At 42.8% G+C, this 22,363-nt stretch overlaps 1 protein-coding gene across 1 annotated transcript; it reads left to right on the top strand.

Annotated features, from left to right (window-relative positions):
- The first annotated feature begins 3,160 nt into the window (after positions 1–3,160).
- gabra4 (gamma-aminobutyric acid type A receptor subunit alpha4) lies at positions 3,161–21,931 on the top strand. The gene is made up of 9 exons (XM_085788492.1): positions 3,161–3,394; positions 3,509–3,627; positions 4,756–4,823; positions 5,430–5,650; positions 6,146–6,228; positions 10,453–10,596; positions 11,170–11,322; positions 17,976–18,232; positions 21,153–21,931. Exons 1-9 carry the CDS (start codon positions 3,303–3,305, stop codon positions 21,690–21,692), a joined length of 1,677 nt encoding a protein of 558 aa, XP_085644618.1. The 5' UTR covers positions 3,161–3,302; the 3' UTR covers positions 21,693–21,931.
- Positions 21,932–22,363: the final 432 nt, after the last annotated feature.

The raw sequence follows: 22,363 nt of genomic DNA, 5'->3' as shown, positions 1-22,363 counted from the left end.
TAAAGATGAACAATGTATACATTTTTTTTTGCCTTTGTTAGCATCTTTTACAACCAGGTGTTTATTTCTGGTGCTGCTGTTCTATTTTAAAAGCTTTTCATTTTCCCCATTTTCTCATTTTCCAACTGTAATTTGTGCACGGTTAAGCTGAAATGCATGTTCATGAAATTAATTACCGTTGAAGCAAATCAGTGACATAAGCTCTTCTCTCTGGTGTCTCATTTTCAGGCAGTCTGTGTGTCTCTCCCTCTGCATTTGTTTGGTGTAGAAGATGTCACATTGGGCTTCTTTTTTTTCTTTTTGGACGGTGTGATTTCCCGACAGCTTTCATGGTTCTGACTCATTAGCTCCCTGCACTGCCACAATGAGCCTCATCAATCGTAACCCCCAGCGCAAAAGAGCTGCTTTTTCCCTACCTGGCTATTATGTCTCTATTTGCTCTGTAATACAACCTATAAACAGCCGCGCTTTACTTGGTGAAGGGACATAAAAAATAAATAACACAGGGAAACCACTTTTTTAAAAATTTTATTAGGTTAGTTATATCCTGATTTATGTCACACATAAGAAAGGAAAACTATCTTGTATTTCATGTGGCACATGTTGCATTTCCGTGCTGGAGATTTGATCATTGTAGCTCTACAAAAGTCCAACACTTGAAAGAAAGAAATACCTGAGTGCTAACTAGTAGCCAGTCTCACATTACACTTTGAATGACCTGCTCCAACAAGACACACTTTTAATTAGCTGAAATATTCTGCGATCAGACTGCATTGCAAGTGTTGCTCAATTCGGATTTTTTGCTCAGATCCGATTTTTTGTTTGGCTGTTCACATTAGCTTTTAAAATGTGGCCTATCAGATTCCAGTGTGAACTGTTTGCATTTCCGAACTGATCCACGGAAAAGTACAACCACCACAGAAATTGATCGTATGTGTCTGTGTCTGTATGTGCAATTAGTTCTCATAGCAATTTGATGCATATTTTGAAATAAAAGTTGATTCATATTAGTTTAAAGTTTAAGTTACGGTAGTACCTCTACATTTTCTCCTTTTGGAGTAAGTTTCTACGTCTGTTTACTGTTGAACAAAAGCCTGATAATGAGGCTTATTTGACTGCCAGTCTCAAAATCACTATCTGCAAAGTTAATGAGATCTGGCTGTAACTGCTCCACAGTCAAGACAGCAGTCTTTCATGTGTGCTGAGCTCCTGCTAACAAGCTCTGCTGCAGCAGCTGTAGGTGTGTGTGTCATCGGGCTGGGACTCTCGTCAGGCCCCACACGGATCCTACGGGAGGTAATGTAATGACCCACTGCTGCCGTAGCCCTCCACCCCTTACCACACACACACACACACAGGAGCCATCACAGGGGCATGCTTCACCTCTTCCAACTTCCTTCTTCACACACGCACACGAGCTCACACTGATGAAAAACTAGGTTATCATAGCAGTTATTTCTGCTGCAGGGCATATAGCTTACAAAGCAAGAAGAACCTGTATCAAGGTACCTCAGGACAAACTGTAACACACACACACATGCATGCACTCAAGCCACAAAAGAGTTCAATAAAATAAATTCAATCATAGATCTCCAACATGTGTTCTTTAGGCCACAAATGTGAACCCAGTAATACATCATGTAATGTAATTTAAACACAGGGCAGACAGGGAAAGGTCAGCCCGGCATAATAAGGCCAGCCAACGTGACTTTTCCTAAAACTGTATACTTCTGACATTTTGAGGCATTTTACTGCTGTTGAATGACTATTGTTACAACCTTTTTGTACAGTGTGCCTAAAGTGCTTCCATTAAAAGACCAAATTGTAATCAAATGTCTAAAAAAGAAAAGAAACAAGGAAAAAAAAAAATCACTTGGACGTAAGCCTGCCCCCACAAAGAGCACGCGTATTACTCATCCCCCTCAGAGCCGCCTTGCTCTAGTGTATTGTGGGAGGACTGGGGTGGGCGGCTGACTGTGCAGGGGATTGGGAGCTGCATTAGAAGACTACATGACTTCAGCTCACATGTAATGTATCTACATAATGTTCCCTCCCCTTTCCTTCACACTAAGTGGCTCCTGTTTCAGTCCTGTGTGTGTATGTGTGTGTGTGTGTGTGTGTGTGTGTGTGTGTGTGTGTGTGTGCACTTCAAAACTAATCAGGAAAGCCAGTGTGGTGGAACCCAGACATCTTGTTTATCCTGCGAGATTTACCCGCACTTCACCTTCAGAAGCCACAGGCACACATGCTTTCAATTTACACACACACACACACACACACACACACACACACACACACACACACACACACACACACACACACACACACACACAGTGAAGGTCTTGTGCCTGTCCCAGGTGCAGAGAAATCTGTGAAGCAGCATGTGGCTTGTCCCAGTTCCTCTACAGTACCTGTGCGTCTTTGTATATGTGTGTGTGTGTGTGTGTGTATGTGTGTGTGCGTGCGGGTGTGTGTGTGTGATTGCGTATTGCGACAAGACTGACCCATTTGAATCTTAATACAGGCGCTCACCAATGCATTCCTGAAACTAGTTCAATATGTAGGCTATGGCTGCGTACAAAGCTGTCACATATAGACGCTAATAGATGCTGAGGTCAAAGGCCATGCTGGGAGTGTTCCTAGATCTCTGGGATGCTTTTGAGAGACGGGAAAGAAGTCTTAAAGCATAAATGCTGAGGGAGATGTTGAAAGGCAGGCAGAGGTCAAGCTCTCAGGGTGATGAGGAGATGAAGAGGTCCTGCATCCTCCTCCTCCTCCTCCTCCGGCTCTGACAGAGGGTAAAGTCAGAGATGTGACTCTGGTGAAGTCATTTCAAAGCAGTGCACGTCTAATCTGCGTCCTGACCAGAGCAGGTGTGTGTGTGTGAGAGAGAGAGAGAGAGAGAGAGAGAGAGAGAGAGAGAAGGAGAAAGCAAACAGAGAGGAGAGAGGGGAAGAGAGCAGGAGAGGGAGAAATAGACTGAAGCAAACAGAGTGAAGAAGAAGCAGAGAGAGGCAGGATTGTTTTCCATCTCTGGACCCCGGCACCCACCACCAGCAGCAGCAGCAGCAGCTCGGATCAGGACGAGAGGTGACCGGGACTGGGAGTTAAGGTGCATGTGTGTGTGTGTGTGTGTGTGTGTGTGTGTGTGTTGCTTGTGTGGCGGACAGACTGCGGGAGCAGGAGAGAGGCTGATCACAAGTTGCCGCTCTGCTCCTCTCTGTGTCTCCGCTGCTCTTCCTCCTGGACTCAGGCATCTGGCGCGGTGAGATGTGAAGAGGCTTGAAGTATGGCATGCAAAGATGGTTTCTGCCAAGAAGAAGGAGATGGTGACAGCGATGTGCCCCGCGTTTATCCGGACCCTCTTCTACTTTTTCTGTTTGGCGACTGTTTGGTGAGTCTCCTCCACAGTGTCTGTGTCTGTCCGCGGTGCTGAAGCTGAAGCCTCCAGCGCGGAGCAGCTCAGCGGCCCATGGATCAATCTTTATTTTGTTTTTTTTCTTTGTAGTGTAAAGAAAATCTCTGGGCAGACAAAAAAGGATGAGAGGATCTATCCGGAGAATTTTACTCGCATTTTGGACCGACTTCTGGACGGCTATGATAACAGGCTGCGACCTGGATTCGGAGGTAGGGAAAGAAATGCGAATTTAGAGTATTTTTGTTTTGTTTTCCATGAAACATTCTCAACATGGAAATCACAATCGGAAACGCACTGAGTTTACAAATTACAAACAAGAAGCAGGAAATTTAGGATTTTATTCCTACTTTTTTGGGTCGTTAACAGCAAAAGTGCAATAAGGCAACTCTTAACGCCATAACTCACCCGAAAAGGAAGAAGAAACTATTTTTGTTTAACTTTTTATGTTCTATCATTATGATGAACACAAAGTGCAATAAGTTGACTGTAAACTCAGCATCCAGCACCAAAGTCAGTTTCATATCACATATCACAAAATCACAAAACTGCTCAAACCACTTTTCAATTTTTAAACCCTCACTTTTGATTTAAAAAAAAAAAGAAAAAAAAGTAAAAACACCTAAGAGCAGGGTCCCATATGCAGCACATATATCATTTCTGTTGGCCTCTGTGTGTGGGGGACTTTCATTGCACATGTTGTCAAGTGTTTCACAGCACATGTGATGTTAAATCGTGCCACAGACTCGATCCCGTAAGCCTATATACCACAGTGAAGAGCGAGTGTAGTTATATAACCGTGTGTATGTTGCGGGACAAACGCTTAATGCACAGTTCAAGTGCTAAAAGTGCGGATTTGGTTTGGGTACATGATATCTGCAGCCACGACACGTTAAGAAGCAGCGTTATAGTCTCACACACATGATGATGATGATGATGGTGGTGGTGGTGGTGATGCTGCTGCAGCCTGTCAACAGGACCGTGCATGCAGGCGCACTGTAGCTTTGCTTATCCCTGCACTTATAAACAACGTATTTGCAGTCTGCCTCGATATTCATTCACTGAGGAAATAAAAAACAGGATTATGATTTTACATCTTTCGAGCTAAATTTTTTTTTTCCAACTTCCATTATGCAGAGGCACCACAGCTGTGGACGAGATAAGCTATTGCATGTCTTTTGGGTTTGACCCTGATGGACTGCAGGCCTGCAAAGAGACTTAATAGTCAAGTGTGAATAAGACTGGTGCCTGCCCAGTTGCTGGACTGTGACATGGAAGGATTTAAAACAGGAAACAGCCTTTAAATGGGACGCATGTTATTGTTTTCATTGGCTCTGTAGGTCCTGTGACTGAGGTCAAGACAGATATCTATGTGACAAGTTTTGGGCCTGTTTCCGATGTTGAAATGGTATGTACCCACACTCTAATTGCACACACAAACATGAGCCAAACTTTAAACATGCTTATTATTTTGTATTTGTGTTGGAAACACACTACCTCTCTAATTAGTCTTTTTTTTTAAAGCAGAAGTAAGCGGAATATTTGTGTTAATATAAGTCTTAAATAGTTACATCTTCCGACAGCAATCACTTCTATAGAGTGTTTGGTCTGAAACACGGGTCTGTCAGTCACTCTGCTCTGCTGTAAGCCGAGGAGAAAACTTTCCTTGTATCCTACAACCTTTATCCAATGGGAGAGAACGGCATAAAGGGGCGGTCCTCTCTGTGTGTGCAGCCAAGGGATGCGTGTGAATGTGGTGACGTAGGGACGAGGGCGGGGACTGCTAACTCCATCGGCTGACAAGAAGTTAGCCAAAACCACCGGATCGCTTACTTCTGCTTGAAGTTTTTTGGGGGGGACTTTTTGCTTTTAATTGATTGTATAGTTGAGAGAGACAGGAAATTGGGAGGCAGAGAAGGGAGAATGACATGCAGCAAAGGGCCACACGATCATCAACATCATCTCACCCATCTACCAAATCTTTTTCTTGTTTTCGTCCACTTCCCTGTCCCAGGAGTACACTATGGACGTGTTCTTCCGGCAGACGTGGGTAGACCGGAGGTTGATGTACGAGGGCCCCATAGAGATTTTAAGGCTGAACAACCTAATGGTGACTAAGGTGTGGACACCAGACACCTTCTTCAGGAACGGCAAGAAGTCGGTGGCTCACAACATGACAGCCCCCAACAAGCTCTTCCGCATCATGAAGAACGGCACCATCCTCTACACCATGAGGTGCTACACTCAGACGTCATCTGTCTTTTTCTTTCTTACATTACAACAAGTGCAAGTGGGAGAATGGACGTGTGTTTTGTGTTGTGAAGAATGGGAGGGGAGAGGAAATGGATGTTTCATTTCAAGCAGTTGAGCAGCTTCCCTGTGAAATCAGAGCCAGACTCACCGTGTAAACAGAGCAGAGCTGTGTGGGGGCAGCACAGAGGCAGCCAAACGGTGTCTTAAATTCAATTAACGCTGTCAATACATTCTCCTTCTGCCCTTTTTTGGTAAAAAGACTAAACACAAACCTTTTCATCCTGTTATCACACGTGCACTATATCAGATGCTAATTTCCTGCATTGCATTCTAACCATTTAGCGGACTAGGAGATGTTACCAGAGCTATCACATAGTTTGCTTTTTCTCATCAGAGATGGTAAGTGAAACCCAGAGCGTGTGTGTGTGTGTGCCCATTTGATCCTTTATTGATTCACTTTTCTCCGTGCTGCAACAGGTTGACTATCAGCGCTGAGTGTCCCATGAAGCTGGTGGACTTCCCTATGGATGGACATGCATGTCCCCTCAAATTTGGGAGCTGTAAGTTGTCTCTACACCCCTCTCCCTTCTCTCTCTCTCGCTCTCTCTCTGTGAATGTGTAGAAGAATGAGACAGATACAAAGATATACTGTATCTGTAGAAACAGAGAAGATGATGGATGGGGTTACACTGTCCATATGCTAAACCATGGCTGGATGTAATTGATGAAAATTCAATTAGGCCTTTTTTTTTATCATGCACTGGCTCTTTAAATGGCAGGTGAAGAGGTAATGAACAGCCAGATGTTTGCTGATTTGCTCTGACAAGACAAGACGAACCAGCTGTTGCACTTTCAGACAGCTGCAGCCTGATAGGTCTGTGTCGCCCCCTAATACTGCTGCCTAAACTCTGTCTCCTCCTCCACACATGGTTTACTAATCATGCATGTTATTAAGTTAAATAAGCGCAAATGTGCTACATATCATGTTTTCATTTATTTACGAACCATTATCACAATGGAAACTTTGTATTTTAGTCATTTCTAAATACTGTAGGTGTAAACAAATAAAGCCAGTGCTAAAAAGACTGGCAGCTTCCTCTGGCCTCCACACTGAATGTTGCATTATGTGCCCCTTGGTGTTGTTTCACAAGAGACCTACTGGATTATTTTACATTACAAAACAGGAGGCAGCTTAATTTGCAAGTAATACACAGTTAGGAAGGATGTTTTAGCAGAGTTTTGACTTTGTGTTAGTTAACCAGGATTCATAGTATTTTGTTTTCTAAAGCTGTCATCCTGGCTGCTGTCCATCTTGTTGAAGATGCAGGGAATTGTTTGGGACTGAATTCTTCAGCCTACTCCAAATTAGTTGATAAGATCACTCACCTGCATTTATGATAATGATAATAATAACTTTACAAAACCAGGCAACACAAACACAAAACACAAAAATACAGGTAGCCTACAGTAAATATCAAAGTCAAGAAATATTTTCGTGTCTTGCCTCACTACCGAGTCCATGACAAGCAGATAGACATCAGCCTTTCGTCTGTGCGTGCAGTAACAAGGGAGATAGAGCCGTATCGCCTGCAATTAGCTTAGCTCAAACACTGTAAGTGTATAGGAAGGGTTAGCCTAGTCAGAAGCTGATTTAATTTTAGCTCTAAACTCTGTAAATATTAGCCTATAGAAATCTAGACGCACCCTAGCGGCAGCAAATATATTTGCTCCGTTTTGACCAATCTCGTCCCGTTACTGGCATTTGACCGCTCAAGATGCATTACCGGAGAGTTTTGTCAGCTCTGAGACGAAGATCGGTCTGTTTAGAGCTGCTGAAGAATGTCTCTGATGACTTTAGGTGCAGGCAGGCTAACCCTACCAATACACTTCCAGCGTTTGAGCTAAGCTAATTACAGGTGATACGGGCTCTCCCTCGTTACTGCACGCACAGTCGAAAGGATGGAGTCTATCTGCTTGTCATGGACTCGGGAGTGAGGCAAGAGACGTAAAAAAAAAATGTTGGCGTATCCCTTTAAGTTAGTACACTGTATTTGTGAGGCAGTTTATTATAGTACTTAGACTGCTGGTGTCAGTAGGCTAGGTGTTATTATTGGTCGTACTACACAAAGTTGAGTGTCATCAGCATAAAAATTAAAAAATAAATGTTATACTTACAAGCTTACTGTGAAACAACCAACCAGGCTCTGTCCAAAATGCACAAAACCTGCCAATCAACACCTCTAAAGCTGTTTGAGACGCTTTAAGTTGTTTGTTTAATCCCTTCAAAACCCAAAGTCTGAAAATGACAAGTGACGAGCTGCTTTAACCTGTTTCCAGTATTTAACTTACTTCCAAAAAAGTGTCTTTCTTCGGCTGTTGTGTCAGGGTTTGGTGATACAGTTGTGAAATTCATATCCATAGGGAGAAGTGCTTTAGGTATTTAGGAAGGTAAGGAAGTCTGTCACAAATCAAAAGTTTGTCCTGGTTTGGCTGGAAAAGCTCCGTCACATGAGCGTCCTCTGCTTGCTGCTGAAATGGAGTCAGTGCTGAAAAGGACTGCTGAGGAGCTGAGCACTTTGTCAGACACAAAGTGACTGCATGCTAATACTAAATAATGAAGTATTTCATTCTTCATTGTGAACAATGAAGCCCTAACTCAGCATCAGTGTTTAGAGTGGGCCTTCTGGTCAGCAGAAATGACTTATCTCAAATGAAGGAGTTTCTCAAATAGAGCAGCTCCGTCTTATCGGAGGAGAGCAGCGATTTGAAGATTACATCTGCAAGAGAAAGGAAAGGGAAAGACAACGAGTTTGCCTTTACGCCCTGCCCAATCTGCCGTCAATTACCCAGCGTGGTGACATTGCAGAGGACAAATTCACATTTCTCTGTTATTGTCACCCCCATCCCCCCCTCCCCATCCCCTCCTCATCCTCCTACTTTCACCATCCTGTTCTGCTGCTGCTGCTGCTGCCTCCAGTCAGGAGGAAGCGACCATGGATCTGATGTGGCCTGAAGCAAAGGAAAGGTCAGAATCCCTTCCTCTGCCTCAGGATAGCACAGACCTATGCGGCTATTTTCCATAGCTGATGTGTGTGTGTGTGTGTGCGCGTGCTAATTCTCTCTCTGTCTGCCCTGCCTTCATTTTTTTCTCCATCACTCTCTCCCTCTCCCTCTCTCTCTCTCTCTCCCGTTCTCTGCGTCTCCTATTCTGTTTCTCCATCTGGACTCTGGACTGCACAGGCATTGCGTTCCACTCCATGACACACCAGAGTCATTTTATTTTGGCAGCACAGTTGGTATCCAGCCGATGTGGAGTCCCATAGGGAGTGGTGGGCTAAGACAACTGGTATTTTGTTGTGTGGCCACAGACAGGTCAGCCTCACAGTGGGAAATAAAATGATGTCTTATGATTTTAGAGTGTTAGTGTCAACATGAGGCATTAGTGAGTGAAATATGGCAACTTTCATCTAAAACAGGAGTCTGAACGAGTGGACTGGTAGAATTTACACCAGCAACATCTAAGCCAATTTAGTGTCACATGATGAAAATAAAGGAAAAAAAAACTTTAGAAAGTTTAGAAAACCTACACCACAAACTTATTTTCTAAACACAATAGTAATTTACAGTAATTACTGCATTTTCCCTATGCTTGGATTGAGGTGAAGGGTCAAACTGCCTTTAAGAGCCAATAGCCTTAAAAATTAATTAGTCAGTAGAGAGTTTTATTATCCTGTGATGCTGCTTCAGAGGCCTTTTTGCCTTGTTGACAATACAGTTCTCAGAGTAACAATGAACAATGACTAATCATTTTGGCTTAAAAACTTTCAAATTTAAAGATATTAAATATTCCTGTATCAGCAATCTAGTAGACAATGTGACTTAAGTAGGCTACACCAAATACTGCCAAAGTACGACTGTTTTGAACACGACACAATGCAGAGAAGCTAATTCATGCTTCTATCACCAGCAGCTCAGACCACCGTGTTGCACCTCTTACTGGTCTTCCCAAAAAGTCGATAGAGAAACTGGAACTCGTACAAAACTCTGCAGCTCGACTTTAAGATCAGTAAGACAGAGCTATCACTTCTGTTTTAGCTGACTTGCACTGGCTCCCTTCATACATCCCTGATTCCCCACTTTGTTTTATACATCTCTGTGTTACGTCTTGTACTGCAGTGAATTGCTGTCTGAAAGTGTGGAGGTGGGCAGAGGCTAGCTGGTTAGCATGCTAACTTTAGTAGAGGGAGTAGTCATGACAGAGACAAGAGTTATTATTATTGTTAGACAGACAATTTAAAGATTAAATATGTGTTTTCATCTTTTGTCAGATGTACATTTAATTTTGTTCAGAAAAACTGAAACAAAAGGCAGTTAACGATTGTTTGACAGCGAAATTAACTCAACGTTTTTGGCTAATTCTGGCGACTCGGACGTGCTCTTTGGTCAGAAGCAGGAGGAAGTGTGATAACAGACAGGAGTTTTCCATGAAGTCATCAATAGTTGTATGGTGTGAAGAAAGGCCAGGTATACTGTATGTAGGCTACAGTACAGTATGTGAATGAATATACTGACAATACAAGAAAATACATGCCCACACTTATGCAACGACAAATGTAAGTTCATATCTTATAGTTTGCAGAGTAAAATTATTTTTTTTTTTTGCTTTTGTGGAAACACAAACACAGAGTTTGTCCTATAGACCTTGTGTGTGTGTGTGTGTGTGTGTACACTGAACAACTTAGAGTAAGTGACTCACACTGGTGTGGCTTTGCTGCTGCCCACAGATGCCTACCCTAAAACAGAGATGATCTATACTTGGACCAAAGGACCTCAGCATTCAGTGGAGGTTCCCCCTGAGTCCTCCAGCCTTGTTCAGTATGATCTCATCGGCCAGACAGTCTCCAGTGAAACCATTAAATCCATCACAGGTGAGACCTGCTCACATCCTTTCGTCATTTTGACTTATCAGCTGAATCATACTGAATGTTCTCAGATAAAAAATGGTTTCAGAAATTATTTGACGAGCTTGGTTGTTAATTTCTTTCTGTTACGAAACTAAAAATCTGCTCTCTATTGGGAAAAAAAAAGTCCAGGTGACAGTGTGTCTTGAATCATATGCAACCTGGTAGATTTGCCACGTATACGCTGCGTTTTCCACATGGATGACACATGGATTTGGAGCTTTGCAAGACATGATAGTGAGTCTATTAGACAAGCCTCATGACATCAAATGGCGTAAACATCATAAGGGCAGGCTTCTCAGAGGGTGTAAATAAATAAGGATCCAAAAAAAGATTTTAGCGGCAGAGAGTTGGGATGTGTGGCGTTTGTCCAGTTGGGTGAAAATGGACGGGGGTTTCAAAAATGTAGAGGAGCATGAAAAAATGATCAAAATAAAATCAGATGTGACATCTGTCTGGAGCTGCATTAACTGAAATCTGTCAGCCTGCAGCTTTCAATTCTTTGCTAATCAAACTAATTCATTTCTCTTCATCCTCCAGGTGAATATGTGGTGATGACGGTCTACTTCCACTTGAAACGTAAAATGGGCTACTTCATGATTCAGACGTATATCCCCTGCATAATGACAGTAATCCTCTCCCAAGTGTCCTTCTGGATAAATAAAGAATCAGTCCCAGCACGCACAGTCTTTGGTATGTAGACCTCACACATCCCTCACCCTGCACAGCCTCTCCCCTCCTCCTCTGTTTATTTATTTGATGCCATCGTTCAATCAGAGCTGGAGTGCGAGTCCACTCTGCACAACAAGGTGATGCTGCAGTGTGTGGTGATTACAGCAAATATAAAGAGGTGCTGTTTTGTTTTTAGCTTTATATTTTGACATAAAATAGCTACAAATTTCCCTATTTAAAACTGGTTTATAATGTAACAATGAACAAGTGACATCATTGGGAAAATCATGTTGATGCATCTCGTGAACAAAGATGCCTCAAGCAAAGACCAGAAATGTAGGTCTACAAAACATGCTTTGGATCAAATGGTGGATTATACAAAAGCTTCTCAAGACGTTATAAATATCTCTCTACAATTGGTTGAAAATGTAATAAAACCGTGTAACATAATGCAGTGAACGACTTGTCGTTACAGGCTCAATGCCGCAGGGAGAGATGTTGATTTTAGGTATCTACAGATTTTCAAGTTAACGTTAAGAATGCCATCGAATCAAGAACATTAAAAAAGAAACAATGTTTAGGCTTCTCGTTTACACAGAGTATCTCATTAAAAGTTTAAGTTAATCTATGCTGCTTTTAATGGGGTTTAGCTTCAAAGGATTTAAGCTTTAAATGAAACCAAAATAACAAACGATATTTCAATTCTGTCTTCTTTTCTACATTTTAAACGTATAACAAGATTATGCTTTATTCTTTAGCATTTGTTTTTTGTTCTGGATACTAGATGTAGTTAATAACAGCAGGAGTAATGCCCATGTCTGAGTGGCATTACAGCAACGTGTCCCCATTATAAGTCGTGTGGGGGACAGTCACTAATTCCTCATTACTTTGTCGTGTGGGTCGGCCTGTTAGCTGACTCACCAGGAGTCTCATGATGGGTTCGTTTCAGGTGATAGACTGGTCCCGATGTGTTTGCTCCGCACAGAGGACGCGAGGTGGTTAGCCTCGACCAATAAGAATGAGAGTTTCAGTTTGGGTCAGGCGGCGATAACCAGTGACAAAGTAGTTCCTGCTCCAGGCTATGTTAGTAGTAGGTGGATATTCGTCCCCGTCTTACACCGCTGCATCATTAGTCCATGACTTAGCAGACACCTCCAGCCTCCAGATGATATAATACTATCTTAATTTTTTAAGCTGAGACACTGAACTGTTTTCTACTTAGTTGTTGCTGAGTTACTGTTACCGCAGCTACATTATGTGGTAGCTTTCAGTTTTTGCCCACTCTCCGTTCCCCCCGGGTACAATATTAAGGTCTCTGTCCTGAAATGAACTGATTATTGTTCGACAATTATCAGAGACAGAGACAGAGACAACTAGAGAGTTGCTGAATTCTGCTGTTTTATCTTCAAGGGACATCTCGCTCTGGTAATTTGTCAAACATATTCCTCCACTTACGTTGATGGAAAATCATTCACAGATAATGGTACTGTTTTTGAGAGCAGCTCTAACATATTATTCCGTGGAGCAAAATATCCAAGAGGTAATTTTAACTCGTCATGATGAGCGATGAGAGGGAGAGAAAAATGTGATGACCTGGAGAAGAACTCTGTGAAACATGATAATGCAGCATTATTTACTGAATACTGCTGGGTTTATGTTGTTTGATCCGATTCTCTTTGTGAAAATTAAAGATTTCCTAGATATATAGATCATTTATCAGTTGTGATAAACATGTTGTCCACCAAACCGCCTCCCTCGTGGTTTTGCTACCTGCCTCCATTCAGTGTGTGTTTTTGCTGTTGGCTGCACTGTTTGTGTGTGAAGTCCCTGTGTGACCCTCAGTGGAGGTGTTGCCCTATGCAGTGCAGTATAATAAAGCACTGGAGGATCAATGCTGGTGTATCTGAGAGTCCAGCTGCACAGCCTCCGCCTCCTCAGCCCGAAACTGTCCAGCATGACAGAGGCGTCGCAGCAGAACAACCATTGTTGTCTGGGCAGAGCCTCGGAGGCAGCGGATTTCTGCTGTTATCCGCTGCGTGTGTGGCTGAGCTGGGTGAGGCTGCTGGGGTTTGGGAAGGGAGGAGGATGGTGGTGGGCGTTTGGATTTCTTCCTCCTCTTCCCTGCAGCCAGCCACACTCTGTTTTGACTTCCTGTCTCACAGACTCAGCCACAGTGTCCTGTTCTGAGTGTGGCATAGAGGCCGTTTGTCAAGAAGACAAACAGGAGGGAGGATTACAGCTGAGCTTCTTGGCTTCAGACGGAGCAGTCGGAGCAAAAAGCATATTTTTTAACAAGCATTCAAAGTGTGGAGTGATTGGTTTCTGTGCCTGTGACATGGACAGTGATTGTTGTGCAGCTTTGGCCATTAATAACAGAGGAGGTCACAAAGTTTAATTCAAACTTGAGTGATCCATGGCACAGATGCTGCAGGCAGAGGTTCAACGTTTTACAAAATATGCTCAGTCACACCCATCGTGAAGATTGACACTGGCCTCAGATCCATGCATATGTAACCAGTGTGTCTGTGTACTCTGCGACCTGCCTGCCCTGAGTGAGGATTGAACCCACGGCCTCCCGCACCGCAGGCGACAATGCTAACCGTTTCACCAAGGGGTTGACAACCGCTTGGCAAATTGGTTAGCACGTAAGTGAGTTTACTAACCCCCACAACCTGTCACTTCTCCTTACTGGTACCTCGTGACTGTGGCACACCCCAGACCTCCGTTACACATACAGTACATGAATGTAGCTGGGATCGTCTTATCTTATCTGAGCTTAGTTTAGGTTAGCATAATGTACGGAAGGAAACTGAAGCAGCTAATGCCATGGCTACCCATGAGGTTGCCAAGACAACAGCAACATCTAAGCTGAAGTCTCCATTAGCTGCTGTTCACTAGCTTAATATGTAACGCTGTGCAAAATCTCAGTCAACATTTTTTTCCTTTTTTGTAATAGTATCATATTTGCTACATGAGTGTCTGAGACCTCCATCTCATTAATTAGATCAATACTTTCCCGAAAAGCCTGTTGTATACGGTCTTTTGAAAAATTTAAAAAGTTCCTCTAAAAATAACATTCATACTGTAATTGATATTTTATATTTTAAATTGAATAGTCAATACATTTAAACAAGTCATTTTGATATGGTGTCACTTATTTTATTGTAAAACTGGGTTAAATGTGTGTATCGATGGATGCACATTCATTGTGGATGTGATAGGCTACAGGTAATTTATACAGAACCTTTCGTCATTGTGTGGCATGATTGCAGTACATTATGATGCCCAGTGCCCTATCACAATGACATTTTCAAAGTTTTAAATACCTAAATCAAGTAATTTGATTAAATATTAATGAAATTATTACTTTTTGCATTTCGTGGAAAGGTCCTTGAAAGGAAGCTTGTTGCTTCTTGGCTCCAGCTGCAAAGACATGGAAGTCATCCTCTCATGTAACACCTGGAGAGGAAGTGAATGTATACATTTCCCATTATTTAAAGCAGAAGTAAGTGATATATTTGTGTTAATATAAGTCTTAAATAGTTATATCTTTCGACAGCAATCACTTACATAGAGTGTTTGGACTGAAACACGGGTCTGTCAGTCCCTCTGCTCTGCTCTGAGCCGAAGAGAAAACATTTATCGTATCCTACAGTTTTTATCCAATGAGGAGAGAGAACGGCATGCAGGGCTGTATGTGCAGCCAAGGAACGCCGTGAATGTGGTGACGTAGCGACGAGGACTGTTATGGTGCGTTCAAGGAAACTCGTATTTTTCCGACCGTGAAGTGGTACCAGTTCGATCTGGTACGAGTTCACCGGTCGGAAGTTACGAGTGGCCGTTATAGTGACTTTCAGAGGTAAAACAGGTCGGAAAAACACAAGTGGGTTGCCTGAAACGCTACAAAGTCGTAAGTTGTGACTTGAAGCTGTAATTTACGATTTCAAAAGCCTGCCTGGAACGCAGCATTAGCGAAAACGACCGGACCACTTACTTCTGCTTTAATAGACTAGGATGAGATAAATCTGATTTGTGTCTGTCCTTTAAACTTAAAGCAGAAGTAAGCTGAATATTTGTGTTAATATAAGTCTTAAATAGTTATATCTTCCAACGGCAATCACTTACATTGAGTGTTTGGTCTGCAACATGGGTCTGTCAGCCACTCTGTTCTGCTGTAAGCCGAGGAGAAAACGTCTTGTATACTTCCTTGTATCCTACAACCTTTATCCAATGAGGAGAGAGAATGGCTGTGTGTGCAGTCAAGGGATGCGCGTGAATGTGGTGACGTAGGGAGTCAGGGACAAGGACCAATAGATCCATGACGAGGGCGGGGGCTGCTAACTAACGAAGTTAGCCAAAACGACGACTTCTGCTTTAAACTGTTGTCTGACATCTACATTTCTATTTCTGGGTTTAGCTGAAGAGCCAAAATAACCCCTGCAGGCTACTGTGTTGTCATTGTGTGGAGGTGAAAATGAAGCAGTTGGTGTAAAGATCTAATTGAAGGAAGAGTTGCGGTTCAGCTTAAATGTTGCCTGAGAGGAAGTGAAGGTATTTTCTGTTAAAGATAACATTTACAGTAAGAGGATGACCTTAGATTGAACTGCACCATCTAAACATATTAGTCACATACGGTAGTTGATGCATGAAAGCTTCTATATATGCAGAGTTTCTCGATATCCATCAACCATCTCAGTGTTTGCTAATGTTGAGATGAGCTTTGCGTTGGAGGTCAGTATCTTCAGTCTGCGCCCTCCAGCTGCAGTTCACCTATCAATGTCATCCAGCTGCTTTTGATTGACAGGTAATTATATTGCGGTCACGTCTGGACACAGAGGATAAATTTATGTTGGGCAAGGACTCTGCATTGCAGGTTGTTCCAGATGTCCAACATAAAGGGGATTCTCTCCAAATCACATTATTGCTATTGGTTAATAATACCAAGGACAAATGACGAGCTCAGACTTTAACCTTTTGTTAGTCTGGGAGCCACATGTGGCCTTGTGCGCTGGACAGATTGGTATCTTGTTTTATTTTTATTGTCCGTCTCTTGGTAGCACAGTGACCGAGGAACGTGTGACATTCAGTCCCAAGATGGCCTCTGTGAACGAGCCTCGTTTCACTATATTTTTAAACTCTGTGTTGTATAAACATGTTGTCTTGCATAGTTTCCACAGAGTCCCCTGTGTTTGTACTGCAATGTACTTTAGGCAAGTGTAAGCTCCTACGGTGGAACGCCTTTTGATACACATCAGACTTTTAATAATGCATTACCGAGGAAGAGATTGTCTGCAGGCAGAAATAATCCCATTGGGTAAGTCGAACCTCGGTGGGTGGAGCAGCTTGTTTTGTGGCTCCCTGAAGAACACCGGCTTGTATCTCAGTGAGAAAGGCAAGAAAAAGGAGAGTGAAAGTGCAGTGATGTCATGAAGCCTTGCAGACTGGCTGTGAAGAAAAGGATCGTACAGGTTATCTGGTTGGCTTAGTTAGCCCTAACTAAAGTAACATTTAACAGGTTATTTGACATGAGGTTGTGTGAATTACTGATTATGTTTAACCTGTGTAGAGAAGTAGATCAGCACTGAGGCCAAGCCATGTGCTGCTATTGACCACACCCAGTCACAAAAACATGTTGTAGTCCACTGGGAAAAAAAAAAGAATATTAGGAGCATACACTAAACAATATTTTCAACACTGAACTATTTTTTTTACCTTAAACCCTAATCTGTAGTAGCCTACAATGTTTTTTGGGGTTTTTTTTTAAAGTATATTTTTTGGCTTTTTAAGACTTTATTAGATAGGACAGTTGAGAGTGTGACAGGACACAGGAGGCAGAGAGGAGGGGAATGACACGCAGGATAGGGCTGTCCGACGCGGGATTCGAACCGGGGCCGCCTGCAGGGAGGACTATAGCCTCAACATATGGGGCGGGTGCTCTACCAACTGAGCTAAACACCGCCCCAGTAGCCTACAATGTTGCACCATAGTTGCACCATAGTTGCACAAAGTTGCTACAGGAAATACACCGTTGGTATGCCCCTCTCACATTTGTCAGTTCAGCTGGTGGAGACCAAAACAGAGCTTAAAGGAGAATACTAATGTTTGCGGGTGCTAATGTTAATGTCATTCCATGCCGCTTCGTGTGCAAATAGATAATTGTTTCCTAACAAATTAGCCACACAACCACACAGGTGACAACGGAAATGACAGTGTTGTGTTTACAGCTCGCTGCGCTGCTCCCAAGTGGCCAAAAACAAATCAGTTTGACACACATGTAAACAACACTGTCTCCTTTTGCACATCTCCCATCACAAAGAGTCAAATGTATTTGGTTCATTATCCCTCTGCATTCAGTTAATGAAATATGCTAACGAGAACAATATGATGTACATGGGTTATTGAACACTATGCAAATGATTAGCAACACCATTTGTTTTGCAATGACGTGGAAAATCTTATTCTGATCTACACTGACATGACAGCTGATAAATGAGATTGACAGTCGGGTATCTATGTAGCTGAGTCACTTGCTTTCTTAAGATGAATTTATTTTTAGCTGCCTCTATCTTCAAACGACCTATTTAATACTTTTAGTACAAATGAGCTTAATTGGAATGAATGAAATCACAGGCTCATGTGGTTGATTTTGTCCTTTTCTGCTGTCACAATTCAAGGCATTACCACAGTCCTGACCATGACGACACTCAGCATCAGCGCTCGCCACTCCCTCCCCAAGGTCTCGTACGCCACCGCAATGGACTGGTTCATCGCTGTCTGCTTCGCCTTCGTCTTCTCTGCCCTAATTGAGTTCGCTGCTGTAAACTACTTCACCCAGGCACAGATCGAGCGGGCCAAAAAGAAGCCGGCCAAATGTCCCCCGGTGCCCCAAACCACGCCTGTCAAGGTCAAGGACGCAGAGGAAGTGCTGCAGGTGATTTTTGTTTCCCTCAAATAACCTGATAGCACTTTACTTCAAGGAGCACTTACACAGCATGTCCCTTATTATGTGCTTACTGTATCTGGCCTCTAGCCTGGACCTTTGGATAGCCAGAAGTGGGTCTGCCTGAGGATTGTCAGCTGTGCTGCTGCTCACAAGAGCTGAGAGGACCAGGAGTAATCTGCCTACAGGACATGAGTTTAGTCTCCATGTGTACACCACTTGAACCTGCCTTTGTTTGGCATTGTGGCAGGTTTTAAAGATTTTTTCCAGTGTTCACAATCAAGATCTCTGTCTTAGAACTGAACATTTAGCACACAGGGCTCTCGGGACAAGTACTGTAGGTTGTAACAAATTGGTGGCGACACACACAATCACTATTCTGTGATCATTCACAGCGTTTTAGATTTTCTACAAATGAGGTTCATGTTGAAATTGTTCTGCGATCGTCCCTGTCACAGCAAAAGTTCAAAGGAAAGACTGTAGCTTTTTTCTTTTCTTTAACCTGATTAAACAGATAATAGCTCTATAAACCTCAGCTTCACTTATCCAGACAAGTGCATGTTGAATGTGTTAAATCAGGCGGACAATAAAAATCCTGCTAAAACGTCCAATACCTGTTATCCTCAGATCAGCTTTGCCCAATTTAACTTTTGTTCAGCCATAAATAAAGCAGCTAATTTGATGATTCTGGTTCAGAGACGACAGAAATAATGCGAAAGTGCAAAAAAAAAAAAAAAAAAGGACAGAATCTGAAAACAGCTTCACAGCTGTTTGTGGCTCATCACGAGGTGTTTCGCACTGATGGTATTTGCTGAGGAGGATGAATAAATTGACATAATCTCCTATTTCTGTTCCACTAGTTGAAATGACATTGACACCGTGGTAGCTGATTTATGGATTTAATCAGAATTGATGACTATGGGATGAAGCTATTTTAGAGCTATGGGATGTGATGAATGTGTTACAATCACTGCTCATGTTACGGTTGTGTATAAACGCTGCTTTACAGACAGGACTGTTGTGAAAGGAGAGGCCGTGCTGCTCTCAAAGGACTAAATGAAATGTGTAGGTCTACTGTTAACTGATGACTGAAGCTGACATAACCCAGCAATGCATATGTCAGTTTTACACTAACTACTTTAAGTTGCTCCCTCCAGTCCAAATCCCAGTGTGGCGTAATCAGGCCTGAATGCAGTATAGTGACAACGGCACTTCAGTGGATTAGTAGGTTGCCACGGCAACACAGCCCGGGTACATCTGTATAGGTTTCAGAAAGGCTCTGACACTGGGGGGGAAAAAATTAATACGCTTTTCCTCGAGAGCATGGGTCCTGTTGGCACGAGGGTCAGGGTGTGTTGATGGTTCCTCAGCCATGATCAGGAGCTGCTATCCACACACACAAAACGCACAAACTCACACACACTTCCTCTGCTGCACATGGGACACAATAACACTGGATCCTTTCAGTTTCAGGGGGGTGGATTATTCCTGCAAATGCCTTAGTACCAGCATCACACTCTCGCTGCTTGAAAACATCAACTCTCAAAGGATAAGCTCCTTTGACGCTACACTGCATTACCGCCCCGATGCAGTGCTACCTACTTTCTGTCTTAAGCTTGTGTGAAATGAGTGAAATCCTTGATAAGTGACATCTGTATTGCACACACTCCGTCGTCTGCTTCCAGATGAAGGCCATCTGTGTCAAACTCCACTGTACTGTAATCAGATCAATATTAAAAAGGTTTACGTTGCCTGGCCCCGCTGTTCAGAATAAAAACACGAGTGAACTTTACCTTCCCTGAAAAACAACATTCACTCTGAATGCTTTTCTCCCCAAGTGTAAAAAGAAAGTTCAGCTGAAAAACTATAAGATATAAATGTATAAAGACGTAAAACTATAAAGTGAAATGTCTTTTTTTATTATTATTATAAATCAGGTCTAGCAGGTCTAGTTCTGTCCATTCCAGCGTACTCACACCACAGAGAAACACACACAGCCTGTAATCAGAAACTTTGCCTTAAAAAGAGCCTTCAGGATGAAATACTTGCCACATTCAGTCGTTGTTCATTCAATTATGCAGGAAATGCACTGCGTCTGATTGATGAGGTGAAACTATACTATCACTATAAAGTCACATCAGAACCAAAACTGGATTCTTAAACGGGATACGAACCCTCGTGCTTATACAGTTAATCATTTAGAGACACTGATGTTACTCTGTCTAAACTCTGTTATATTAGCAGTGTGAGCCAGCTTCCACATGCAGGGAAAGCCTACATGAGATACCATTAGCTGAGCTTTTTTTTAACCACACAAAATTTAGTCAGTGAATCTATGTTATCCCTTAGCTTTGGAAGTAATGCTGGGTTAGATTGAAACTGTAGGACGTAAGCTAGTTAGATGGACATGTGATTGCATTACTGAGCTACAACGGCAAGTACACACTCTGTTTAATCCATTCTTTACAATGTTACATTGTTTTTGGATTTGGGAAAAACATAAAAACTCACAACCCTCCAACCTCTGTATCCACTAGATCAGTGGTTCCCAACCTTTTTTGGCTCGTGACCCCATTTTGACATCACAAATTTCTGGAGACCCCGTCCATCAAGATGCGCCAGCTCAGATATTTTTATATGCTGCATTTTATTTGAACATGATTTATATTCGAGAAAGTGAAAGTACAGAATACAGTTATTTAAGTGTGTGGTGTTTTTAATCATAATTTTAAAAAGAATAATAATTAGTTAAAACATATTTTTATCAGTAATTTTTTTTATAAATTCCTAGACATTTCAGGCGACCCCATTTGGATTTCAGGCGACCCCACATGGGTTCCCGACCCCAAGGTTGAAAAACACTGCACTAGATATTCCAAAAAAATGGTTAATGTGTTTTTCTTTTTTACAGCAAAATCCTGACAGCAACGGTAACCTGAGGAAGCGGATGAATTATATTTCCAACCAAGAGGCGAGCAGCCAGCAGAGAGCCCAGTCCACCACCAGCATCTCAGGAGTAGGAAGAGCGAGGCCGCTGCGACCTTTAGCCAGCGGAGCCAACGGCAGCTCCTCCACCCTCTCCCGCTCCAGCCCCAAGTCTGAGAGCCTGCTCAGCGTGGCCTCTTCCTCTGCCCAGCTGGTGAAGGCTTCGCCCCAGGCCGCCGCTTCCACGCCAGACGTGATGGCGGGGACGCCGTGCAAGCAGAACGCCAGCTCCGCCTCGTCTCTGCAGCATCTGCTGGGGCCCAAGCTGGAGCGCATCCAGATGATGGGCAACAAGCTGGAGCTAAAGCAGACGCCGTGCTCGCAGCCCACCACGGCCGGGATGGGCGGAACTAGCAAAATTGACAAATACGCACGGATCCTATTCCCTGTGTCCTTTGGGGCGTTTAACATGGTCTACTGGGTGGTTTACTTATCAAAGGACACGATGGTGGCTAAAGGTGGCTAGACTTTGCTCTGGCAACAAGAGTGAAGATGTTTTATTTTACCAGATGGGGAGCAAATAAGGATTACAGGAGTTTGCAAACAATAGGAGGAAACTGTTATTATTGCCAAACAGATAAACACAAATGTGCTCGCCAAACACTTTCACATCCAGGAGAACAAACTCAGAATACATCTCTATTTTTCTTCCTAAGGCCCTCGAACAGCAAGCATGGGAACAAATCAACCAAATTAGAAATATCTGACTCAACATAAGAGCAAGGAGCACCTGCACACTGGAATATGCTACTGTCCTCTTTATATTACACCGTGCTACGTCTGGCTGCAAAGGTTTTCATCGGCTTCAACTGCCTCATGATCCCTTTTGGCCTGCAGTCGAGATATAGCATGGAATTTTTTTCATTTTCCTATTTTTGTACCCTGCACCTGGTTCAAGATGTCTGGATGTGTGTGCGCCACTATCCTGAAGTGAACTGCAGCAACGCTATGTAAATATAAACATTTATTAGGATAAATTTATATTTAATGATTACAGTGTACTTCCATTTGAATATGAAGACTTATTTGCTTTGTTGCCAGCAGGCTAGATGATGTTAACATTTTCAAATTATTTACAAGTACAAAGGAACTCTGGTAGTGGTTTCCAGGGACTCCCTGTTTAGACAAAAAAAACAA

This window comes from Trachurus japonicus, chromosome 10, assembly GCF_045865225.1.
Source record: "Trachurus japonicus isolate A0001 chromosome 10, Traja_1.0".
Lineage (NCBI taxonomy): Eukaryota > Metazoa > Chordata > Actinopteri > Carangiformes > Carangidae > Trachurus > Trachurus japonicus.
This window is presented reverse-complemented; position numbering and strand designations above follow the sequence as displayed.